This window comes from Dunckerocampus dactyliophorus, chromosome 12 (assembly GCF_027744805.1).
Source record: "Dunckerocampus dactyliophorus isolate RoL2022-P2 chromosome 12, RoL_Ddac_1.1, whole genome shotgun sequence".
In the NCBI taxonomy this organism is placed as follows: domain Eukaryota; kingdom Metazoa; phylum Chordata; class Actinopteri; order Syngnathiformes; family Syngnathidae; genus Dunckerocampus; species Dunckerocampus dactyliophorus.
Genome location: NC_072830.1, coordinates 2323178 through 2339775, shown reverse-complemented (window position 1 = coordinate 2339775; position 16598 = coordinate 2323178). Strand labels below are relative to the sequence as shown.

At 44.0% G+C, this 16598-nt stretch overlaps 1 protein-coding gene across 3 annotated transcripts in view; it reads right to left on the bottom strand.

Annotated features, from left to right (window-relative positions):
* The window catches only part of LOC129191417 (cell adhesion molecule DSCAML1), a 144335-nt gene that overhangs the window by 28146 nt on the left and 99591 nt on the right, over positions 1–16598 (bottom strand). For 2 of the 3 annotated variants that reach the window (XM_054794752.1, XM_054794751.1), the window contains exons 9-20: positions 16405–16534; positions 13377–13655; positions 12141–12269; positions 11864–12043; positions 9026–9231; positions 7429–7525; positions 7214–7342; positions 6859–7026; positions 5935–6005; positions 3438–3678; positions 421–567; positions 183–338 (exon numbers count right to left, since the gene is read on the bottom strand). In XM_054794752.1, coding sequence (XP_054650727.1) covers positions 183–338; positions 421–567; positions 3438–3678; positions 5935–6005; positions 6859–7026; positions 7214–7342; positions 7429–7525; positions 9026–9231; positions 11864–12043; positions 12141–12269; positions 13377–13655; positions 16405–16534 — 1933 coding nt within the window. Of the gene's footprint in view, positions 1–182; positions 339–420; positions 568–3437; positions 3679–5934; positions 6006–6858; positions 7027–7213; positions 7343–7428; positions 7526–9025; positions 9232–11863; positions 12044–12140; positions 12270–13376; positions 13656–16404; positions 16535–16598 lie in introns of those variants that run through there. The other variant, XR_008573208.1, reaches the window with a different exon arrangement.

The window sequence follows — 16598 nt, the reverse complement described above, 5'->3', positions numbered from 1 at the left end:
TGGCTTCTTAATTCTCATTAGCACTGGTAATGGCACATCAGAGCTCAAAGAGGTTTTAATCAGCTACCTCATCCTTACAAAGACCCCCTACCCCCAGCCTCCCACACTGCTGCAGTAAAAAAGACTAGCTGGTTTATCCGGGCATGTGTGTCAAGATAAAATACATCAAGGGGTGGTCTTACAGTCTTCTCGGGTCTGGAGGTACAGGACTTTGCTGCGTACACCATCGCCAGCCTGCGTGTAGGCTAGCACCTTGATGCTGTAGTTGGTGAACTTCTCCAGACCCCTCAGCTCCACCTGCTCCTTAGTGGTGGTGATGTTCTGCATCTCACCCCACTCTGAGAAGCAACAAAACAACATGCTGATGTTGACACATGCAGGAGCACATACGTATACACACGGTGTAAGCAGCCGACACACCTCCGTCGGGAAAGACGGGCCGAAACATGACACGGTAGCCCTTCAGAACGCCGTGCAGGGTCATCCTGGGAGGTTCGGCCCAGGAGATGACAGCCTCGTCCGACGTGACGGAGATGGCGCGGACATTCTGAGGAGGCTGGCTAGGAACTGCAGGAAAAGGAAAGAAAATTCAAATCAAATGAATGCTTCTTGAGTTTGAATTGCATTTACGTACTGCTGCTTTATTGGCGACTGAGCTGCAGTAAACTCAATCCTAAATATCATATTCAGCGTACACATATTTCATACATTACTGAAATAGCAGCATTACTGTACAGCGATGAGACGTTTTGCAATCTTATCTGATCTGAAGAAGGTAATATGTACGTTTATGTGGCATTTAGATCATCAATTCAACATATCAATATACCAGGTTAAATATAGTTACAAAAACAGCAATAACAGAAAGAAACTAAAGGAAAGTCGTCTTTATACTTTGTTGTGTGCGCTTTTTTTTAACAAAACAAGTTTAAAAAAGAAAAAAAAGGAAATGTTCTTTGTGATTCTATTTGCATGGGATGCAAATTGTAATGAAATATTGCCTTTATTTGCCTCAAAAATGTTCATAATAATAATAATCATCATCACATATTCCAATTTGTTTCATTTTTAATCAAATAGTTGTTCTCTCAAATAAATAATAGATTCTACAACACGTTCTGTGTTGCCGCATTGCTACCGCGTGCCTGCCTTATCCTTGCAGTACGCTGCTGCCCTGCAGAAGGCGGAGCTACCTGCACACACCTGCATCCACCTCCTCCTTCTGGCCTTCTTAAGCGCGGCAGACTGAGAGACTCACTGCCAGATTGTACCTTCCTGCTTCTCACAACCTCCGCTCTTGTGTTTCGCTATTTCCTTGCATCCTCTCTCTGGCGTTTAGTAATTCTTGTTGGGAGGACAAGTCCTGCTAGTCTTTCTTGCAGTGTTTTCTGTTCCGCTAACGCTGGTTTTGCCAGCCTGGTTTTTAGTGGCTGTGTTTTTTGTTCCTTGTTCTTGTTGCCATCGTTTCGCCTACTATTTTTTTAGTAGTGATTTTTTCTACTATTTTTGGTGGTGTGCTGATATTTCCTGGGTTGTACTTTTCCTCGTTTGAGGACACTGTTGGTTGTAGTAAATATTTTTGTTCTCACCATCTCTTTGCATCTTGGGTTCCTGCAAACATCTCACGGCATTTCTCAACACATTAAATTAATAATAGCACATAGAAACATATATAAATACATAATAATGTATTAGAATGAACGCAGCGTGATATATTTAACATGAGCGTGGTTTGGCAGCACATTACTGGTGTATCACAAGTGGCACACTGAAGGTTATTACTGAAGCCCTAATTGGCATTTCCATCACAAACCTGGCTTGCAAAAGATGAAGACGCGTGCCTGCAGCTGAAATGTATTGGACTTGCTCGCTCTCGCGCTCTCCGCACAAGCTTCACTCTGTCCGCACCCATCCAGGTGTCGCTTCTGAAGTGTCGTCCTTTCAGGCTTTGAATGATGCACAGTGTCGACCATGAACAAAAGTCGACTTGTGCGCAAAATGAGGGTCCAGGAAGAGGGGGAGAAAGCGGACCGAAGGCCAAGAGGGCAATGAAAGACAGCAGCTGGGCCAAGTCTGCCAGGGCCGTTATTCTGGGCCGGAGGTGGGGAGGAGGACGGATGAAGGGAGAAACCGGGCCTTGCATGAATAGACCTTTGGGCTACGAGCAGGGGTGTGACCATACATGTGGTTTTTCAGTACGGAACATGCGCTACATTCCAGACACGTATAGTTGACCTATACTGTACATGCATCGCAGCGTTTTCATTGTTGTTAGCATTAGCACACAGGAAGTGTTTATTTGCGGGAGGATGAATGCGTCATAAGACAGCCAAAAATGAAAGCCACTTTGGGAGTGGATGGGGGTAAAGGGGCAGAGGAAGGGAGTTAAAAGCAGAGGAAGGGCAGAGAAAGATGAAAAGGGGTGCGGAGGGAGACAATGCGCTCAGCTGTGGATAATTACAGCAGGAAGCAAGCCGAGAGCAGAGCTGGACCGACAGAGAGACAAGCTAATTATAATTATTTTTAGTATGCTTGTTGTTATCACTATTATCATAATGGCCGTCAATATCACTGTCGCCACGGTGACAGCTCTGCCTGCTCTGGACCAATGGGGCTCAGCCAACTGTTTGCCGTGTGCGTGTGCATATATTGTGTGTGTATGTGCATGTCTGCTGTGATGAGATACGAGGGACATTGTGGGATGGATGTGGCTTTTTTGGGGGGGGAAAGGTGATATAATACCAAACTATGAATGGAATTAAAAAAAAGAAGGCGGTGCAGTCAAAGGCCAAGTGATGCACACCACACGTATCAACGTTGGCTGTTGTTGGGTACGTCAGTCCAGTCACCCAGCGGCTTTGTTGCTTTGCAGCACGTGTGAAAAGCCATCATTGGCGTTAGCGGAGCGAACGCTGCCGTTTCCAGTGCAGGGGAGAAAAAAAAGATGGAGCAACGTGACACAATTCAGGCGGCGAGAAAGCGACACGGAACGCGCAGTAAGTGTGAATCAAAGCTGGCGGACGGCCCACAGTTTCCTCTTCCACTTGCTCACGCGGCGCCAAGCTGTTTACAAAAGCATCGCTTACGACGGATGGCCATGAAAAGGCTTGTTGTGCAGTTTGCAGTGGCGGGGATGACACGTCATTAAAGCGAGAAGCGTTTCTAATGTTTTGTCCTGCCAGGTAGACAAATAGGGCAGCAAAAATAATGGCACTTTGTCTGTACAAACCACTGTATGAGTTGCTGGCACCAGCATTAATAAAGACACCAACAAACCAACTTTGAAGATGTTTTATGAGTAGAGAACCTCATACCTCTCACCCCCCCTCGACACATCACCGCGTCCACCCCAGTAAGGCCCACCCTGCTATGTGAGAAGCACTGGCTTAAAGTAATGACTTGATTTGAGTAGGAACCTCATGATGACTGTTTCTTACCATCTTCCAGTGTGGTAGCGTTGATCTCGGAGCTGGAAGGCCCGGTCCCGGCTCTGTTGAAGGCCTGAACCACCACGCCGTACTGGGCAAACTTCTTGAGGTTGTCCAGTGTGTACACTTCGCTGTCTCCAGTCGCCTTCATCTCCACGATGCTGTACTGACCGTTGCTGCCTGGGCCGTTCTCTCTGTAACCGATCTGGTAACCTCGGATTACTCCATTCTGAAGCTCCTTCCTGGGAGCCTGGGGTGGGCCATAGTGGTACATATAGTAATAGATCTAGTCAGAAGAGTAAGGCTCGTTCTGATGCCGAAGCTCATGTTGATACCGACATACTAACATAACGTAACCTAACGTAACGTAACGTAACATAACGTAACCTACTACAATGTTTAACGTAGCCTAACATAACGTAACGTTACGTATCCTAATGTAACGCAACCTAACATAACATAAGGCAACATAACGTACCCTAACGTAACATAACGTAACCTAATGTAACGTAACGTAACATAACGTAACCTACTACAATGTTTAACGTAGCCTAACATAAAGTAACGTTACGTATACTAATGTAATGCAACCTAACATAACATAAGGCAACATAACGTACCCTAACGTAACGTAACATAACGTAACCTAATGTAATGTAACCTACTATAACGTAACATAATGTAACCTTACATAACCTAACCTCACATAACCTAACGTAATGTAACGTAACATAACCTAACGTAATGTAACGTAACATAACGTAACCTACAATAACGTAGCCTCACATAACGTAACGTTACGTATCCTAATGTAACGCAACCTAACATAATATAAGGCAACATAATGTACCCTAACGTAACGTAACATAATGTAATGTAACCTACTATAACGTAACATAATGTTACCTTACATAACCTAACGTAATGTAACCTAACATAACATAAGGCAACATAACGTGCCCTAACGTAACGTAACATAACCTAACGTAATGTAACCTACTATAACATAACATAATGTAACCTTACATAACCTAACATAATGTAACCTAACATAACGTAACCTAACATAAGGCAACATAACGTACCCTAACGTAATGTAACCTAACGTAATGTAACCTACTATAACGTAACCTAACGTAACATAATGTAACCTTACATAACCTAACGTAATGTAACCTAACATAAGATAAGGCAACATAACGTACCCTAACGTAACGTAACAAAACATAACCTAAAGTAATGTAACCTACTATAACGTAACATAATGTAACCTTACATAACCTAATGTATTGTAACCTAACATAACGTACCCTAACATAACGTAACCTAACGTAGCATAATGTAACCTTACATAACCTAACGGAACGTAACCTAACATAACATAATGTAACCTATCATAACGTTATGTATCCTAAGATTACGTAACCTAACATAAAAGAACATAAGGTAACATAACGTACCCTCACATAACATAACATAACGTACCCTAATGTAACGTAACATAACGTAACCTAACACAACATTAGGATGTCGCAAGATTTGAGGGAGCGTGCAGTTGGCATGCTGACAGCAGGAATGTCAACCAGAGCTGTTGCTCGTGTATTGAATGCTCATTTCTCTACCATAAGCCGTCTTCTTGCGGCATTGTGCTGTGTGATAAAACTGCACATTTCAGAGTGGCCTTTTATTGTGGGCAGTCTAAGGCACACCTGTGCACTAATCATGGTGTCTAATCAGCATGTTGATATGGCACACCTGTGAGGTGGGATGGATTATCTCAGCAAAGGAGAAGCGCTCACTATCACAGATGTAGACAGAACCATATTTGAGAGAAATGGTGATATTGTGTATGTGGAAAAAGTTTTACATCTCTGATTTCATCTCATGAAAAATGGGAGCAAAAACAAAAGTGTTGCGTTTATATTTTTGTTGAGTATATATATGAGTATATGAGTATATATATACAGACTATATATATACTGTGTATGGTTTTTCTGCACTACTTTGTGCTGTATAGCTGAAGTGTGAATTACTACTGTGCTGGATCAATAAAGTTATCTAAATAAAGTTCTCAAATACATTGCACATACATACATAAGTTACCTGAAAGTCAGTCAAGTTTAGATCGATATAGCGAAATCTAATCAATATAGTGATAAGTGCTCACGCTGAGTGCTGATGTTGATACTCACGTTGGTACTGATACAAACACTGACAGTGATATTGACACTAATATAATACAATATCACATATATCATATCATACAACAGTTACCGTAAAGTTAGTCATAGAGGGCTGATGCTGATATTGACATTGACACTGATACTGATGTTGATATTAATACTGATATTATACTGATACGGACGTTGATACTAATATAATATAATATGATATAATAAAGTTAGTGATAGAAATAGTGATAGACGCTGATACTGGTATTATACTGATGCTAATATTGAAACTAATAACATAGCACAGCAGAACATAACAAATGTGGGACGTATACCTTCCAAGTGACACGGATGCTCTGAGAGGTCACCGGCTGCAGGATGACATCCATAGGAGGACCATCAGGTTCTGCAAAAACAGAACCTGTTTCAAACAAGCTTTTGTTTGTTCCACGTTAAACATACCAAATGGGCTCTTGACATGTTGTTCTCATAGGAATATGTGCCTCCTCAGGGCCTCCTTATCAACGCCAAACTTGAGAAAAATCTCCCTTGCTGCTCCACGTTTGAAAGAAGACGCGCTCAAACCGTTGATTTTGACGGGTTTTTTTTATTACGGTCGTGTCTTGTTTATAGAGCTGACCACGATACATGAATTTCCACCATACAGGGTTCAATGTTAATAAATGGAATATTTTCATAGTTACAGCATATAAAACCTGTTTATGACTTTCTAAATACAAGTTTTTAACATTATTAGAGCCCTGTAGACATGAAATAGCACCCCTATGATCACCTTCACACTCCTATTATTCATTGTTTACACACACATTGCGCAACTCTTACGCTGCAGGGACTCAAGACGCCTGCTAGATAATTAGCTAGCAAGCTAACAAGCTAACCCTAGCAAGCTAATGAGCTAAATAGTTAGCCTCAAATGTATTTCTTCTAAACTTAAGAAGCCAAAAACTTACCACTTCTACACGAAATGGAGGAGAACCCATTTTCACTCTATGATGTTGGACATGCCATGGCTGACTTGATGACTTGTGAAGGTAATGTCATGTAAGCTAATGTCTCATCAATTTAGTTTAGTGTGATTACTGCGACCTAGTGAGCACAATACTACATATCACTTGCATTTCCATGTGTTTAGCACGTGAGGGCATTTAGATCAACAATAGTATCTGCACCAATGGCTGGACGGTGCACAAAAAAAGATAGAAGTACAGATAGTGGTGTAGTCGCTCATCCCTACTTACGAGCTTCCTCCGTGCTGATGGTGAGCTCCTTACTGGCCTCGCTCTTGCCGATGGCGTTGTAGGAGTACATGCGGATGCTGTAGACGGAGGCTGGGTGGAGGTCCACTATGTTGGCCTGATTGTTAGTGGGGGAGATGTTACGAGTTGCGTGCTTCAGCTCCCAGGAATCTAATTTAACAACATAAAAAGAGGACGATGAAATTGAATTTTTCCCTTTGAAAACGACACACTAAACGTCTGATGTGATGATGTCTTTTAGTATCATATAGGTTGCAGATTGCTGTATAGGCCCCAGCAGAGGTGTGCATTCTGTTTGTAAGTCTTAGTATCCACTGAAGTGATTTGTGGGACTCACCGGTCTTGTTCTTGTACTCAATGTCATAGGAGGTGATGACGCTGTTCCCGTCAAAGCGCTGAGTCCACCGTAGGTTCATACTGCGATCTTTCACTTCTCGTACCTCCAGTTCCGGAGGGTCTGGAGGCTCTGAGGGTGAAGCGGAGGAGATTGTGTCAGCGGAACAAATGGAGATGGAGACTGCTGCTATCTTGTGTCCGTGTATGAGTGGCTACCTTGCACAGTGAGCTGAATGAGCCCTCGCCCTTCACCGTACGAGTTGATGGCGTGACAGGAGAAGAAGACCGAGTCCTCACGCTCTGCTGGCTTCAGCTGCAAAGAGACAAGTACAAATATTAGAAGCAAGCAACAAGCAACTCTTTATTGCTGCTGTAAAAAGAAAAGGCAGTGTGGTTAAGAACGTATTCTCTCCAGAACTTGAAAAAGGGTCATTTTTGGAGCAGAGCTGCATCGACTATGAAAAAAAATAAATTGCCATAGCGTGAGCATTTTTTTTCCACACCTAATTTGCATGTCCTTGCAAAACAAAAATGACGCAGCTCAAATACAAAGTGAGCGTTTTGGTGCTTTTGACTTAGTACTTTGTAGTGAGCATCCTGTCAGAGTGCGCTGATGCTGCTATGATGCTAGCATCCTTGCAAGCTATCTCGGCACTGCTGTGATGTATTAAACACAGTTATATTCTCTAATTCATGTCTTTATTTGGCACTTTAGCGCAGTTATTTTTGGTTATTATTATGGCATTATCAAAAATTCATGTTCCTACATCAAGAAAACGCTATCCTTGTTCAAACATACTGTTAGTGTCTTCTATTTCTCTCCTCCTCCTCCAACCAAAGATTCCTTTATTCCATAATGGCGCCCTAAAGCCGCGTACCTTCTACCTTCCTTCAGCATGTCCAGAAGTCCAACTTTTCCGCCTTTCGGGTGCAGAACATTTTGTTGACAACGTGCAAACATACAGACTTCACAGTCTCTGCAAGCTGTTTGCTAGCGATCACACAACAAGAAACAGGCAGTGCGGCGCGAAGGAGATTGATTGACAATTGTCTACAGCCAATCAGGATGTGCGGGTTCTCCCTTAGCCAATCAGGACGCAGGACACAATGCGCGTTCATACGCTGTAAAAAGAGAAAAGCACTGAAATTGCGCAAAAAAACCCTGCGAAACAGCGAGGCTGCGAAAGAAGCAAGGGAACACCGTATTCACATTTGCGAGGCTGAAATCAGAGGATATTTACATTTTTAAGTAAAAAAAATCAATTAATTATTGCTGATTAGTTAGTTAGTTGGTTTGTTCATTAGTTAATCGACTATTCATGGATTATTTGTTGCAGCGCTGGTGAGTTTCTGTTCATTTTTCTGTATGCGGGTGACCCACCTGCTTCAGCCAGCCCCCCCCCTCGTTCTGCCATGGCCTCGAAGCAGAATGAAGGTTGAGAGCGCTTGCCATCAAGCTAAAGGTCTGGATTGTCAACTTGATGTGCAGCCCGAATCTAAAGGCTGCAAGAGTTGTCACGCCCCCAAACCTCACTCTCATTCACGACACAGCACGAACGTAACCCGCCCGCTTCAGCCAGACCCGCGTTCTGCCGTGGGCTTGAAGCAAGGTGTGCAGAAAGACGGCGCTCGCCATTGAGCTAAAAACCCAGACTGTCAGCTTGACATCCAGCTGGACTCTTAAGGCACCAGGGAGCGAGGTTTACTCGTGTACTCTGCACCAACTGGCAGTCGTGACTTGTGGCCCTCGGTAGAAAAACACCCTTGACTAAATGCGAGAGCCACTATCTGCTCTGAGGAAGTGTTTCCTTACCTTGAGGGTGGACAACACCTCGTCCGTCTTCTCGTTGGGGCTGGTGGTAATAGAGTAGCGGGGATTGCGGTCAGGGTCGATGACGGTGTCGCCCCTCTCCCAGCGAATGATGATGGGCCATTCTCCCCTGGCGGTGCAGTTCAGCTCCTTAATGTGACCCTTCTTGGCCATGGTGGTGTTGGGGTGGCTTGTGATCATGGCTGGGACTGAATCGTGGGTGGCGGTAGGAGGGGCGGCGGCGAAGGTGATGCCATGGCAGCAGATAAAGGTGATGGACAAGAAAGAGCGAGTTGATAATAGGAAGGGTTTAAATGGAGGTGAAGGAGCAGAGAGGGCAAGTTAAAAAAAAGGAGTTCAGAGCCGCCGAGTTCCATAGCAGAGAGGCAATGAGGTAAAGTCAATAAACCTCCGCTCTCATTCTCCAATAGTTAACATCAAGGTCTAGGTGAATGAAGAGGCAAAAGCGATACACTCTGCCTTCCTCTGTACACAAAATCACTGGCGCACTCTATCTTCTCCGGCTGATTGGCACGCGCGCACACACACACACACACACACACACACACACACACACAATATTGACCTGAGGAGGAAGGTTTTGCTGTTTCTCATCACTTATTCATCTCACCCCCCCTCGCCACTGAACCAAACAGACAAAACAGAGAGGCAGAGGAGAGGAAGGTTTCAATCGATAACACCAACGCCACAAGTAAAGCAAGAGGAAGGTGTTGGAGTGACGGCATGATCCACTTATGTCGGCACAGAGATGAACATCTCTTTTGCCAGAGCAGCTGTCAGGTAAGGTCATTGTCCGGCACCACGGAGCTAATATCGCTCTCCTGTTCGCCCCGTAATGGCCGTGCTTTTTCATCACGCGGGGCGTTACTGACAGCGAGGGCAGGCTGCACCGATTGATTGCAGATAATGATGAAGCTCAAAGTGTTTTTGATTGTCTGTAGACAGATCCCAAGGGGGCGCGGGATCAATCGCTCACTGGCTCGACATTCTCACAACCTGTCCGACACATACAACAAGCTACACACTCCACTATTTGACACGTGAAATAAACTAATAATGTTTTTCTGCTGTCACTACATAATCTTTTGTTACACATTCTTGACTCTTCTAAATTTCGGGTACATTCCCCGGTTAGCATACAAAACGCCTCGCATCTCGTCGTGTTTTTAATACACTGCGTGAGTGCTGCCGTGTTTTTGATCACAAAACATCCTTGTTAGCATCATGTTAGCATGGAAACCAGAAGTTCTGTAATTCTTTGCTAACTAATAACACAATTACGTCACAAGCCTCTGCTTTTCTTTTGATCACGGCTGCAAAATGATCCACAATGGAGCCAAAGAAAAAGTTAGCGTTTTGATAAAGAAGGTGAGTAACACGATTGAATTCAAGAAATTTGTCCGCATCCGTGTGGATCTCGCTGCCTCATAGCCGTCTTTGTCAACATTCAAGTCTTCAATGAAGGTAAAAGGTTTTTCTCTCTTTCATTTCTCACTTCTATGCATTTACAATTGTTTGATGCATGTAAAACTGTCATTTAAAACTATAAAAATGTGTTTTGTGTGAACATTTTTGAGACTTGTAGCGAAACTGCACTAGCTAGCAAAGAGGTACAAAGTCAACCGCTGAAGACGTCACAGACGGGTGAAGGAGCTGACTCCCGGTTCCTGTTTCCACGTATTAGCAAGCTAATAGGATGCTAACAAGGAGGTTTTGTGATAAAAAATACATTAAGAAGACAGTTGCACTCATGCAGTGAGTTAATAACACAACAAGACACGCAACATATGGTGCGTTAACGTAAAATGGATGCAAACCCAGGCAAAAGTTATTGTTCAATCCAATGCTTTCTCCGTTGTTATGGTTCGTTCTAGATGAATTTCTGTTGTTTGTTATGTATTTTTTAATATTATGCCCGCTCGTTGTGTTGAAGGCTTTTTCTCTGGAACACTCGAGGAGACGGAGTAAGCTTGTTCACAGCTAAAAAGCAATCGCTCTCACTTGTCTTCAGCGCTGTGCAGCTCTGTGCCAGTAAAACATATCATACTCATCACATTACAATATCAGTATCAGCTGCGTTTGTTTGAACCTGTTTGGAAAGTGTTCTTGATGTAAATTGCTAGCTAAACATGGATCGCTGTCACTCATTTTTCTAGCCAACTATGCAGTCGATCTGTCAGTTTCAGTAAGTAAATCCATATTTTTTTACTAGATCTATTAAACAAATCTTAGAATAATAGTATGGGGTTTCATGCCAGGGCTAGATAAGCAGCAAATGCTGCTCGCTGGTATTGTATTTTGCAGTCTGGTTGAATCCGGTTCCTAGAACATGTTCTCATCGTGACGTCACAGCCAAGATGGCGACGGTTCAGGAAATTCTATGGGGGGCGTGTCCAAATCACAGCTTCATTTTACTCGTCTTTTATAGTTGTTTATTAAACTTAGACAGCAGTATCACAAAACTGTTTTATTAAGCGAGTACTTTCATTTTGTTATTGTCTCTTTCAAACACTTCTGGTGTCGTGAGCACTTGAATGTTAACGTTAGCTGCCCATGCGGTGTGTGCTGCAAATAACTAAAAGGTTATTATGGGAAAGCTTCACATGCCAACTTTTGACTTATATTCTACGAGATACAAATCCCTCAGTCACTTTTATTTTTAATCACTGCAGCCAAAGCCTAATTGAATTTAGCTATTTCAAATGATTGTAGCTTAGTGGAGATAGGGGAGAGCTTCTGGCCCCAAGAGTGACCTATAAACTATTCTTCTCTGTGAAATGAAATGATATCACCATTCGGTGTTGGAGTTGATATACTCACTCTTAACAGTGAGCACCATGCTCTTGCTGATGTCGGAGCCCACCCCGTTGGAGGCCTGGCACAGGTAAAAGCCACGGTCCTCCTCCAGGACGTGCCGGATGAGCAGCGAGCCATTATTCATGATCTGTATGCGGCCCGTCAGAGGCACAGGGTGGTACTGCTGTGGGCTCCCAATACCCGCTGAACCAAAGCACAGAGAGATAGAGAAGTGGGTTATCATAGGACGCTGGAACATGACACCAGAAAGTCAATGTGCTGAAATGATGACGTACTGTACCTAGTGCACTTTTGGCATGCTTCCACATGACCTTAGGGGGAGGGTACCCATCCACTGAACAGTTTAGAATCCCCGACCTCCCATAGATTCCATCCTGGTTGTTGGGCTGCACCACAAAACGAGGAGGCACTGCAAGAATAAATACAAAATTCAGTGTTAATTAAATTCAGTGTTTATTTTGGTTATTTTATTTATTTATTGTATTTATTATTGTCGTGTCACATTTTGCAAGTATTCAATCATTTTTGCTTCTGTCATGAAAGTAATGCTTTTGTTGCTGTTTGATGGTCATAAGTCTTAGGTGAGGCATGGGCCAAGAAAGAACCCTTCCAGTTTATGGCTGATCAAGATAAAATACACTTCTTTTCATTCTTTTTCACTATTTTGATGGGGTGTCACCGTATCTCACAAAAGTGAGTAGACACCTCATACTTCAGCAATCAACAATACTACAGAAGGTAAACGTGGATATATTTTAGGGTAGTCAGTGTACAGCTTGGACAGCAGAATAGATTTACTATCCACCAAAACTGAGTCAATACACAGTTGGTATTGCCTCCATAGCCGGCAACACAAGTGAGTGCCAGGATAACTGTGTTGTGTTGCCTACAATCAAGTATGGTGGTGGTACTGTCATGGTCTGGAGCTGCACGAGTGCTGCTGGCACTCGTTGAGCTGCGGTTCATTGAGGGAAACCAACATGTACTGCAGCATTTTGAAGCAGAGCGCGATCCATTTCCTTTAGGAGAATGGACCACCTGGCAGGTGAGGTAGGAGGAGTGCACCAGCTCCACCAGCGATGTCTTCATGGAGGAGTGGAAGAGGATTTCAGCAACAACCTGTGCACTTCTGCTCAGTTCCATGAGCAAGAGGATTAAGGCAGTGCTACATAACCGTGGTGCTCACACTAAAAGACACAATTTGGACGTGTTGACTGTGAGGTGTTGCCAGCTGTGTGTTGAGTCATTTCCAGTGGAGAGTAAATCTGTACTGCTACACAAGCTGCACACTGACTGAGTTTGGTTTCTTTGGTAAATGGTAATGGTAAATGGTCTTTCACTCAAAGCTCTTTGACACCGCTAGAACATTTACCTACTGACGGCACAGCACTTCGACGATCACGGATCGAACCCGCAACCTTCGGGTTGGACGATGACCACTCTACCAGCTGAGCCATGCTGCTCTTGAGTGATTTCATGCCCAGTTATGACTTGTTTGTCCCTGCATCGTCCTCACCTGTGACCGTGAGCTGCCTCTCTGTGCTCACAGTGGCGGCGTCGTTGCTGGCAATGCAGGTGTAGTTGCCGTTGTGCTTGAGCGACACCTTGGAGATCTGCAGGGAGCTCATGAACTCCTTGGTGTCGATGGTGATGCCCGACGACGGCACAATCTCCTGGCCGTCCTTGCGCCACGTGATGCGTATGGGCATGTCGCCGGACGCCACCACGCAGGCGATGTACATCAGCTTACCGATGGAGGTCGGTGGGAAGTCGAACGGCTGGATCAGGGGAGGAACTGGGCGAGGTTGGACGTGAATGAAAAGGTGAGGAGGAGGGAAGAGAAATAGTGATGTGGCATAAAAGTGATGGCAGCGGTGATGAAAACAGAGCGGCGGTGGAGACAATGCAAGGACAGGCAACAGGGTGAAATAAAGGGTAGGAGTGTTAAAGTAGACAGGAAATGCGAGTAATGGAAATAAAAGGCGGAAAAAGACAGTCAAACAGTTTGATGGTTGTTTAAATGAGCAGGGTGAGTAAGAGGTGAAGACAGAGATTCAAAGTCAGATATGAATAAGTGAAGGATAAGTAAAGACATACATAGGGAGAGAGGAGACGTGCCCATTTGAAGATGTGAGGGCATTGAAAGGACACAAGGTGGAAAGTGAGCAGTGTGAGTTGTGTGTGTGTGTGTGTGTGTGTGGGGGGGGGGGGGGGGGGGGTGAGAAGGAGTGAAATTAAAATAATTTCACCCAATTTGAAGAGACCCCAACCAAAAACCCAACCATGCGAACCTGCCTATCTCGCCCAATAGCCTCTACGCCGGTGCCCCCCGCCAACCTCTCCACTCCAACCCGCCCTGCCCTGATAAAGCCAGCCCATAATAGCTGCTCTAATTAGAGCCCCATCCGCAGGGGGAGAATGGTGTTGCCATGGAGACCCACAGAGATGATTCAAAGTTAGGGAGGGTGGTGGTGGTGCTGGTGGTGGGGGTTACAGCTGAGACATCTGGGGGATTTAATCTGGACCTCATTAAAATTCATCTAATTAAATCAGAGACATGATGAGCACACACTGCCGCGCTCAAACGCAAACACAAAGCCAACGCACCGTTTACACACGACCGAGACGAGGTGCACATTGGGCATTTGTTTTTAAGTAAATAAACACACAAAGCAACAAGTAGATAGCAAACACACTCGCCACACATGTGGTACAGCAAAAATGACCCATACGCAGGCTCGGAGTAATTGCTGGTTGCAAGAGCGCACTAGCGCTGCACCCCTTAATCAGGGGTTATTAGACGCAATGAACGCAGCTTTACCTTCCTGCTTTACTCACAAGCTTTCAGGTCTAAAACGATTCACAATCGTTTGTTAGACCCTTAGGCTGCGTTCACACTTTGGTATTCTGGTCTGGACCAAACATACATTAAATATATCATTTCACTATTAACAAGGTGAGCAAATTTGCTTCCTTGTATTTTAGAACAGTGGTTGTCAATTATTTTCTATCATGGCCCCCCGAGGAGATTTTTCAAGTATGAAGCATCATACAAGTATGAATAAAGACACTAACAGACATGTGAGTATAGCTCCCTCTAGATCACCCCGTCCCCTGGGGGCCCACCCCACTATTTGGGGCGCAGTGCCTAAACCAAAATATGCCTAATGGTATCATTTAAAGAATGAGAGGTCTTCATCCATGCTTTTATCACATCTCAGGTGGAGGCCTAAAATACTTGCTAGTCAAGTTTACCTAAAAGAGTTTTAAAAATATGCAGATGAACTCAAGTGAAACGAACCACACCAGAGTTCACTAGCAAGCGGACTGAGATCCCTCTCTCAAGCGGCCTCGGTCCACTTGTTTGGTGCACACCAGGGTTCGGATGATCGCGTTCACACTTGACCAAGTGAATCGTACTAGCAGAGCAAACGAACCAGAGTTCACTTTAACCAAACCAAACAAACATGACAAGTGCGAACGCAACCTTACGAAGCAGAAACGTACTGCAAGAATCATATGATTTTTTTCAGGAGGCAGCAGTCATACTAAAAGTCAGAGAACAGAATTAAGGGGATTTTCAAAGTTTTAAGAGAAACAAGCGAATATGAATGTTGCTTGTTCAAAGAAATAACTTCATCCAAGCACTATTGACAAATAAGTACAAAAATGGCATTTAAAAAATTCATACTAATGAATTCCCATGGAAAGTGGCCAGCACTGCCATGGGACTTCCCTAAATTCCCTTCACAGGAAATGTTACCACCGCCTTTGCAACTGCACCTAATAACCACGTAAAAACAAACATTGCAATAGGTTCTGACAAGATTTAGTAGGAAACTAGTACGGAAAGTACATTGATATATTATGTTTTGTTTGGGCAACATGAGAATTGCAAAGGCATGACCTCTACAGCGGAGAGACCAAACAACCCTTAGGCAGTTTCTTTGGGCCCAGAGTCAGCAGATCATTTGCATCACAAAATGAAGGAAACATTCCTTTGAGGACAAAAATGTCCACATTCTGGATAGGTAGAAAACAAGCTATTTTCGTCAAAGCAGGAGGTTTGCGCCATCACCTATTATCTGCGTACAACAATGTCCTAGCATTTCTCCCTCAAAGATTGTCACATTCCAGAGGAAGAGTGGCCACTAACGAGCTGCTTTGTCATCAGGCAGGCAAATAAGCTATTGTTATGCAGGACGGTCGTCCGCCAACCACGTCGGGCAACAACAACAACAACCTTATTGTGACCACCCCCTAGGAGACACACCCACCAGAAACATAAACACAAACTGAAAAAGCCTTTTGGATTAAAGGTGCAACATCTTCAACAAACAAGAAGAGCTCAGATTCAGCCTTTGCGGAACATCAGTTAAAGTCTGTTTTTTTGCTTACAAAATGTCCATTTTACACGATGTGCTGTTCATGACTATTTGGAGTCAGAAAAAATCCTTGTGAGAATATGATCAATACATCCGAAGCCATGCCCATTTGCTGAAGAGACGTACGACTGTGAAGTTAATTCCAAAGGAGTGACTCACCTTTGACTGTGACGTATACAGTCTGCTTGATGAACAGCTGAGGTTGTATGAGCACGCTGCAGACGTACGCCCCCTCATCCATCCCCTTCTGGACATCGGTGAGCTTCAGGGTGCCGTTTTCGAACACCACCTCCAAAGACATCCACAAACACTCACATTGCAGGTCATTTAAGGTAAGTTTAAGGGTGATAAAT